Source organism: Musca autumnalis, unplaced genomic scaffold (assembly GCF_047663935.1).
Source record: "Musca autumnalis isolate F117 unplaced genomic scaffold, ASM4766393v1 scaffold_1, whole genome shotgun sequence".
NCBI lineage: Eukaryota > Metazoa > Arthropoda > Insecta > Diptera > Muscidae > Musca > Musca autumnalis.
In genome coordinates this window covers 278350995-278361344 of record NW_027411644.1, presented here as the reverse complement: position 1 = coordinate 278361344, position 10350 = coordinate 278350995, and the positions used below count along the sequence as shown (strand labels likewise).

Genomic DNA, 10350 nt, shown 5'->3' with positions numbered 1-10350 from the left:
AATTCACCATATATCAAGGGTTTTTAGAAATTTATTTTGACAAATTTGTTGTTCAGATTCTTTATGGTATTGAAGTAATATTAGGTACCATCGGGAAAAATATAAACCAACTTATGAAAAATATTACAATTTGTGTATGTTAGACGTTGCAAAAATAACTATTCGGTTTTTAGGCTCTTCATTTCATCGGTTTCTTGAAATCCGATGCCTCTATTTGATTAAACGTGGACAACCTTCATATCTGCTGCCTTATTTTCCCGTTTTTATCATCTTCTAGAAACTTTTAGAATCAACCAAATCTCTTTACCACAATTTTTTTTCTAAAAATCTTTTTCTAACCCAATTGCTAGAATGCGAAACTCGTTGCCTCCTAATATACAAACGTTTTCAATTTCTCAGCAGATTAATGAATTATTGCAATGAACTTTTTAAAAAAATACTTCTCTTTTCTAATTCTGTCGTCTTTGTTTGATTTATGACCTGTTTCTCTAAGACGATTCGAATTCAAATTCGTTCGAATTACTACCAAACTCCTGTTGTTGTAGGAAATGTTTGATTGATTGAAAATAAAAACAATTCAAATATTGTTCAAAAAACAGAAGTTTGGTAGCAGTTCGAACGACTTTGTATTCGAATCGTCGCACACTGGTCCAAACCAATGATCTAGCGGCGCGAAAGTAAACAAATCAAAGTATAAAATTGCGAAATGTTTTCCATTGTATCGATTACAGACACTCTGCTGACTAAAATTTGTTTTTACTTTTTTGTTGTTTTAAATATTTACTCAGTTATTCACTGTCAAGTGCAAGAAATTTTGATGCATCAGATTTTAACAAAATTGTTGCTAAAAACCTTGTTTCATATATGTTTAATTGTTAAATACATTCGTAATAAAACTAAACAAAGTTTATTTTTTATTGATAGAGGAGGGTGTAAGTTAAATTTAAAAAAAAATTTTGGGCCTGAAGTTACATAGTTTTATTGAAATAAATTTTCAAAAATTACACTATGCAACACTGAAAATGCAAACAACTTCTAGTATGAATCTTTTGAAAGTACATATTTAGACTACAAACACCCTAGTAGGGTTTTGTCCTGTCAGATCCAGTTCGGATTTTATGGCCTCATTTTTACCGGGCTAAATCTACACTTTTTTCATTTATTAGGCCTTTATCTGAGAAACGAATAGGAATTTGGCCTTGCTGTGTTTAGCAATATTGTAGCCCTAAACTAGTAGAACTTATATGCTGTACAGACCATATAAGAAAAACTCCATCTAATGCATCAAAATCGAAAAAATATAGAAAATTTTACATAATTGCTGAAATTCTGGTCAGTATCGGCTAAACTATTGGGAGTTGAACCAATTAACCTTTTGCAAAAATCTTCCAAATAAAGTTCTCTACAATTCTTTAGAACATTCTGAAACTCTAAAATCCTTACTTCATGTTGTTTCAGTCGTATTTTGCATCATATCTTTTACAACACGTATTTCAAACCCAGTTCACACCAACAGTTTATTCTCGTATTTCGGGTTTCACTATATTATTGACATTTTTATTAAATCGTAGTTGAAAAATGTACTGAAAACAACGGCATAGAGGCATTTTACATTAATGACATGTTCTGAAGAGTTGTGTATTACATTCCAGGGAATATTTTTCCAAAAGAAAATATTCAGAAAAAATTAACGGTTTTGGAGATACGGTGCAAAATTCATAAAAATTGTGGAATTTTTGCATATATTTTGAAATTTGAGGCAATAAATGTAGATTTTCGGGTTCATTATTTATCCAAATATTTTATTCTTGTCCTTATCTACAAACTTGCTTCAGAGGTCAGAAGAAGATTCGCATTGATATCAGAGATATAGCCCCGAATTTCTTTAAAAACTCAATATTTAACCATGTTTAGAAGGGGCCATAAAATCCGAGCTGGATCTGACACAACAGAACCCACATAGGGTTTCTTGTCGTTTGGGTATGTACTTTCAAAAAATCCTCAGTTTGAATTGTTTGCACAAGATGACCTTAAAAATGTTGCACAGTGTTATTATTTTTTTATGTTTTTAGAGCAATATACTTTTGTTGAATGGAGCGTAACTACAAAGGTCCTCTAAGGTCCAGTCCAATTTTGGTTTTACTAATTAATTTGGACTTCCTAGATTCCGAATGACCCTAATTAAGCTGCAAATAGCTGCAAGTCTTGCTGATAAATGGTCTTGAAAAATAGCCTAAATCCTCAAAATAGCCAAAATCTGTCGGTACAGTTATATGGGGGCTATATCAAAATGTAGACCTATGCTCACAATTTTTGGTGGAGAAGATAACCAACGAGAACCTCCTATGCCACAATTCAGCTTATTTGGCTGAAAATGTAGACAAAATCCTAACAATATCGAATATTGGGAGGACAATATCAAAAAGTAGACCTATGTCCACAATTATTGTTGGAGAATGTTTGTGTCCACTGGTAACCCCAAATACCAATTTACATCTAATTTGGCCGGAAAATGTAGCTTTAAACCCCCAAAATACTGAAAATCGGAGGTACCTTAAAAGGGGCCTATATTCAAACGTGGACTTATGTCCACAATTTTTGGTGGAAAGGTTTAGCGATCACTAGAAACCCTAAGTTCCAAATTACAACTAATTAGAGAATAATAACTAATTAGAGAATACTACTGCAGAAAAGTTGTTAATGTCATCGAGTTCAAAAACTTCTTCTCGTACAGCTAATAAATAAGTACCGCTTATTTTTTGACATTATATAAACGACATATCGGAACAAAAACCTTGCAGATTTTTTCGACTTATAGTATTTTGTCAGGATTTGGCTATAAGTTTGACGATTGGTTTTTGATATATTTATTCCAAGTCCAATATGCACTAGCGGTTGCACGTATTACAATATACCATATACATACCATTAAGAGATTTATGTGATGTTAATATGCCCAAGATTTGTCAAACTAAAAACTTTTTTAAAAATGGAATTGAAATTACAAGGCGATATATCGATATGCATTAACACGTGGGTCTATTTTAACCACTTCAACCAAAAGGAATCCCAAAAGCCATATTACAGCTGCTATTCTTAGAAATTAAGGTAAGATCTTCGGATACTAAAAGTATTATCTGCGGAAATTACAAACCAAAATGCCAATTATGAGCGAATTTGGTTGGAAATATATAACTACCCGAACGTCTGGTCTGATATGGTTCATTTTCAATTCAAAATATCCAAGAACTAATGCATAATATATATTACTCTGTACCAAATTTTAAAATTGTATCTTAAATTTTGTGAACTCTCTCTATTGATTGTAAATACTTTGTCTCAATATTGAATAAAAATCAACTGACAACCTTTAAAATAGCATTACGTAACCCTACACGATATTTTAAAATTTTATGGATTTTGGTCAAGTTGGCCCCCCCCCCCCGAAATGAAATCCTGCGTACGTCCCTGTTGGGGAGCGAATCAAAATCCTAGAAGTCTTAGATAATGGAAAGACAATGAGGTACAAAACAATCGGTCGTCAACTTATGGACTATGCAGTACCAATTTGGTTACCAGGAATAAGTGACACATACAATTAGCTTCTGCAGCCTGTCCAGTAGACTGGTTTTAACTTTTCAGGTTCGCCGTTCCCGATCATCGTAGAACACGATTATAAACACACCTAGTCGTTAACAAATATCGTCAAACATGAAAATCAATCGCCGTTGTCGTGGCCTTCCCTTGGGGCGTATACCGTCGAGTGGCTCGTATTCAAATGCCTTTTTGGCGGGGGCATCTTTATCCATCCTGTTGACATGGCCAAGCCAACGCAATCGTTGTAGTTCGATACGTTTTACTACATCGATGTCGGTCGGCTGGTATAGCTCGTGGTTCATACGACGTCGGTATTCACCGCCAACGCATATTGGTCCATAAATCTTTCGAAGAATTTTTCTCTCAAACACACCAAGTTCTGCCTCTTCTGCTCTCGCAAGTACCCATGCTTCAGATCCATACATAAGCGCGGGTAGTATCAGTGTCTGGTAGAGTGTAAGTTTTGTTTGACGAGAGGTGGTTTTGCTTTTAAACTGTTTACTTAGACCAAAGTAGCATCTGTTGGCCAATATTATTCTTCTTTTGATTTCAAAACTGATGTTGTTCCTTTTATTTATGGCGGTGCCGAGGTAAATAAAGTCATTTACTACCTCAAAATTGTGTTAATACCATAAACTTCGTCTTATCGCCGTTGACTGCTAGACCCACTTTGGCAGACTCTTTTTCAATTTTCGCAAAGGTGGCTGTTACGGATCGAGTTGATCGACCTATTATATCAATATCGTCTGCATAGGCCAATAAAATTATATCCTTATTGTATATAGTGTCATTTTTATCTCTATCGATATATACATTCGCTTCTCGTATGACCTTTTCCAATAGAATGTTAAATAGGTCACACGATAGGCTGTCACCTTGCCTGAAACCTCGTTTTGTTTCAAAAGGTTCCGACAGGTTCTTTCCTACTTTAACAGCTGATCTTGTATTAGCCAATGTCATCCTGCATAATCTTCTAAGTTTTGCAGGGATACCAAACTCAGACATGGCTTGAAACACCTTTGATCGAATTGGGCTGTCGAAGGCGGCCTTATAGTCGACGAACAGGTGGTATGTGTCGATCTGTCTTTCGTGGGTCTTCTCCAGTATGTGGCGCAGTGTGAAGATTTGATCAATTGTCGGTTTACCAGGTCTAAAACCGCATTGGTTGACCCGATTATGTTATTGACCATGGGTTTTAAACGTTCACACAACACACTCGACAGCACTTTGTATGCGATTGGGAGCAGACTTATGCCACTGTAGTTTGTACACACCGTCTTGTATCCTTTGTATCCAATCGTTGGGTATGCTCTCTTCCTGCCAAATTTCGGTAATTAACTGATGCATACTCCTTATCAGCATTTCGCCTACGGTCTTGAACAGTTCGGCGGGCAGCCCATCAGCTCCTGCTGCTTTATTGTTTTTCAGCCGATTAATTGCTGTCATGACCTCGCTTTGGCTAGGTGGAAGACATTCAACGTCGTCGTTTGGGATTGGTTCTGGTGTATCTTCATCGCCGCCCATATTCGATACTAAGAGCTTCATGAAATGCTCTTTCCAGATCCTCAGTACGCTATCTGTATCAGTACCAGATTCCCTTCATGATCTTTGCAGGAGAATGTGCCTGCACCATACCCTTCAGTCTGGTGTTTAACCCTCTGGTAAAATTTGCGGACTTCCTTTTGACTCCCGAACATCTCGAGTTTCTCACGCTCACGTTTTTCTTGCTCTTTCTTTTTTCTTCTGAAAATACGCTTAACCTCTTCTCCCGATATTTTTCTTTCGCGCTTCGTGTTGCTACTGAATGCAGGGTGGCTCTGTATGCCGCGTTCTTTTCTTCTGTAGCCTTACGGCACTCCTGATCGTACCATAGATTTTTAGGTAGTGGTTTTTGGTACCCAAGCACAGATTTTGCGGCAGTTTGGAGTGAGTGGGCTATTCTTTGCCACTGCGCTTCCACATTACCGTGACAAGCAGTTCCGTCTTCCAGCATGTGAGTCAGTTGAGCGGAATAGGCTTGAGCTATCTGTTGTGTTTGCAGCTTCTCGACATCCAGCTTCCGTCCTGTGTTAGATCGCACTTTTGCCGAAACATTAAGGCGAGTGCGTACCTTTTCTGCTACAAGGCAATGGTACTGTATTGGTCTGGTACTGCTCACTACCATGTTTTTTGCCGCTGCAAAATCGATTAGCCTCATTCCGTTGTCGGATGTTACCCCATGAACTTTCCGATCGTGGGGCCAAAGATATTTTCTCTCCCAATTTTAGCATTAAAATCTTCTAGAACAATCTGATTGTCATGGCCAGGGCAGCGGTCATATGAATAGAATATATCCTTGGTCTGTTCATCTTTCTCTTCGGTCGGGGCATGGGGCAATTCTCTCATCAACAGGAGTGAAGCTGGAGACGAGATTTCTAAGCTTCCTATTTACCATAAATCCAACACCTAGCTCATGTTTCGTTTCATGGCAGCTATAATACAGTGTTTAATTGTTTGTTATTTTTCCGTCTGCCCGGTTCCATCGCACTTCCTGTAAGGCGATAATATCAGCTTTGTACTTGCTAAGTATATCCGCAAGTGCGCAAACTGCACCTGGTCTGTAGAGAGTCCTGACATTCCAGGTGTAGATTCGCAGATCATGGTCCTTAAAACGTTTGCGGGGTTCGTCAACTTTAGAGTGGTTTGTTTGTCTCCTTTTTCTTTGTTTTTTCATAATAGGCGGTGTTTTGAAGGGGTGAGTTACTAGCCCAACGCCCAACCCAAGTTTTTAACGTTCTTATGGGTGAACGCTCGGCACATGTTAGCTCACTACCTTCGACGGATGTTAAAGGCAGCTCCCCAGGTAACACTAGCCCAACGCCCAACCCAAGTTTTTAACGTTCTTATGGGTGAACGCGCGGCACATGTTAGCTCACTACCTTCGACGGATGTTAAAGGCAGCTCCCCAGGTAACACCACGGGGAGGTCAGTGTCCCCTTGAGATGAAAGAGGAACCAAGATAAATCCTGGGCTTTGCCATGTTAAAGCCGGTCAAGACTGTTGCTTGGTATCATTCATCCCCTACGTCACCCAATTATGCCTGTATATGTTGGGTTATTAACCCGACGCCTAACTCAGGTTTTTATCGTTCTTACTCGTATGGATGAACGTGCGCAACATGTTAGAATATTACCTTTACCGGGTGGTAAAGGCAGTTCCATTTGAGTTTTCCCCATGTTAACGCCGTTGAGGATGTCGGCTCTTTACAATGGTACCTCCCGATTTACGGTAATTCCATAGAAAGGGTAAAATTGTATTTCGAATTGAAAAATAAAAAACAAGTAAAAAGTATCAGTTGGCTTGGCCGACAGAGATATACCCTCAGCCTCAGACCTAAAAAATTAAGTAACACACAATACTTCTGACGTCTATATAATACGATGTACACCGTTTGTGCCAAATCGGTTTCTAGCTTCGAGGGTTATCTTACGTACTACCCAGTTTAGTGTGAAACTTTTGGACCATTATCTCAAGAAGTAAGGACTTGCTCCCGAAAAACATGTACCGCCATAATGGGAGAGCGAAAACAAGTTGTTACCACAAAAATCAAAGGGATTCGAAAGACAAGGATTGGACCAGCCGCTACACATGGCGCCATAGCGTTTTTTTTACAGCTTTCGGACAATTTTTTCAGAAACTATGGAAAAAACGTGTACTGTCGTAATGGGGGAGCGAATATAAGTTGTTACAAAAAGAAGCGAAACGATTAGAGAGCAGGCCTTAAACTGCACTTTTCCAAAATTTTGTGTGGGAGGTACTCGAAGGAGTGAACATTTATAGTCCATATTCAAACCTGATCTATGACCCGTAGAGATATTACGATATGAAAAGTATGGACCAAATCGGTGACTGCCTTTGAGAGTTATCGTGCGCACAATTTTCCGAACATTTTTGAACTTTTGGGAGGTACCTGAAGGATTGAACCGATATGGCACATCTTCAAACATAAATTAAGTTTGGACAAAATATTACTATGGCCAAATTTTGGACTAAATTGGTTGATCCATTTGAGAGTGATCGTGCGCTCAATCCACTACACATGATACCATATTTTCTCAAGAAGTATGGACTTGTCCTTTAAACAAGTAAAAAAGTGTCAGTCGGCTTTGCCGACAGATATATACTCTCAGCCAATGTGAAACTTTCACCTACGGACAAATCGAATGTATTTAACGTCTCTTCAGAATTTTGTGGCCCTACCCAGCAAAAATACTCATTACAAATTGGCCTACTTTCTCATTATTTTAACACGGGCATGTCATAGGGAGTAAGTACTTATTTTTTGGCCACTAAAAAGTAGATAAATAAGTAGTTACTCCCTGGTTACTTCAAGTCGTAACTACTTACTTAAGTACTTATTTATTTACTTTTAAGTGCCAACAAATAAGTACTTACTCCCTATGACATGCCCGTGTTAAAATAATGAGAAAGTAGGCCAATTTGTAATGAGTATTTTTGCTGGGTATTTGGACATTTCAACTTACCGACAAAAATGTGGATTAGGAATTAACTGCACTAAGACACAAATACTGAACTTTTGTGGTAGAGGTACCCTTAGGGAGGACCGATATGTGCCATTTTAGAAGTTAAACTAAATTTTGACAAAATATTAGGAGATCCAAAGTTTGGACCAAATTGGTTGCCCCATTCAAGTGATATCGTACTAGAGTTTTAGTGAAATTTTTTATATATTGGGGAGAAGTACCTGAAGTTGCGGATCGGTATTGCCACATGAAACTAAGATTGGATATAATATGCCGAAGACCAAATGTTGGACCAAATGGGTTGAACAGTTCGAGAATTATCGTGCTCTCCGACAGCCACATATGGTAACATAGGGATTTTTATATCTTTCGGGCTATTTTCCTAAGAAATATGGATTTGCCCTGAACAAACTTTTACCGTCGTAATGGAGGTAGCGAATGCAACCCGTTTCAACAAAAGTCAAAGTGATTCGAGAGCAGGTCTTAAAGTGAACTTATCCGAAATTGTGTGTGAGAGGTACCAGAAGGAGTAGACAAATATAGTCAATATTCAAACCTGATCTATATCTGGTAGATATATTAGGATGTGCAATGTATGGATTACATCGGTCAATCCCTTCAAGAGTTATCGTGCGCACAAATTTTCCGAACATTTATGAACTTCTGTGGTGGAGGTACCTGAAGGAGTGGAGCGATATGGCTTGTCTTCAAACTAAAACTAAATTTGCACAAAATATTACGAAGGCCACATTTCAACAAATACACACGGTGTCATAGGATTTTTTTTGCATTTTCTCAGGAAGTAAAAACTTGCCCCTGATGAAACTTATACCAACGTATGGGGGCAGTGAATACAAATTGCTACAACAAAAATCAAAGCTTTTTCCCGAGCTGGTCCTAAACTGAACTTTTCCGAAATTATGTGTGGGAGGTAGCCGAAGGAGTGAACCGATTGAGTCCATATTGAAACCTCACCTAAGTCTGGTAGGAATTTCACGATATGCAAATTATGGACCAAATCCGTTACTCCCTTTAAGAGTTCCGAACATGTTCGAACTTTTGTGGGGGAGGTACCGGAAGGAGTGGACCGATATAACCCATCTTCGAACTTAAACTAAGTTTGGACAAAATATTACGAAAGCCAAATTTTGGACTGAATCGGTTGATCCCTTCGACAGCCAACCAGACACTGTCTGGCAGACAGACAGACGGACGGACATTGCTAAATCGACTCCAAATTGTCTGAAACGGATTTCGCCTAAACATTCTTAGGTTCTAAGATCATTATTTCTGTATAAGTTTGATACGTTCCAACTCAACTTCCCGAGCTCAGTCGATCACGGATGCTGATTGACAATATCAGGAACCTCCTCTGCACGTTCCCTCTGCGGACACCTTAGAGCGCAGATGCCAACGAGCGGTGGTTGTTGTATTTTCTCTCATTGGAATATGTAATTGTAGTAGTATAAATCGACTTAGATCCTCTGCGATCGCTGCAATCCTCTGCGATCGCTGCAATCCTCTGCGATGGCAAGAACCTCTGGGTTTGAAGAGTTAACTTGTCGCGTTTTAACCAACCGTCTCGCGTTAATACTAACCGGCCTCTGTCGCCACCCCAGATTACAAGGTAATCTTTGTTGTAGAGAAAAGAAATACACCAATTAACCAACATATCTTTAATATTAAAAACTGATACTGCTTGTTGTTTATTTTATTCTTTTCACCCCCACTGCTCATCAAACATTATCCTGAGCTATAGTTATCGAAAAAACCTATAGATTTCCCTTCCCTCACCTAAACACCCTCGTTAGCATAACTGCTGAGGGTATAAACAGACGGGATACTCACTGATGTTTTATGGGTCAACATTATTTACTTATAGCCTATAGCTTTAGTGAAGAGAATCATAGAAGCATTTATGAAAAGTTCGAAGGTTACATTGTAGCCACAATCCAGAACCCGTAACTTACCGTAAAAATATTAGAGATATCACGTAAATTGAAATTGTAATGGAACTTCACGGCTGTAGGGAGAAATGTTGCAGCGATTTTTTGATGCAGATTTATTGCAGTTTGGACCAATGGTTCACATAGATTGACTACCGATTTGTCAAACTTGTGTATGGGATTTGCCAAATGTTGTGATAAAATGGAATTAAGAATATGGAACAAAGCATCCGAACTGGGTTGACTGAAAAAAGAAATACACAAAAACCATGTAATATTTTTTA

The 10350-nt window shown here is 38.3% G+C and overlaps 1 protein-coding gene across 1 annotated transcript in view; it reads right to left on the bottom strand.

Annotated features, from left to right (window-relative positions):
• The window catches only part of LOC141389569 (dynein beta chain, ciliary-like), a 93927-nt gene that overhangs the window by 24369 nt on the left and 59208 nt on the right, over positions 1-10350 (bottom strand). The window contains exon 17 of the mRNA XM_073961275.1: positions 10091-10310. Coding sequence (XP_073817376.1) covers positions 10091-10310 — 220 coding nt within the window. The remainder of the gene's footprint in view (positions 1-10090; positions 10311-10350) is intronic.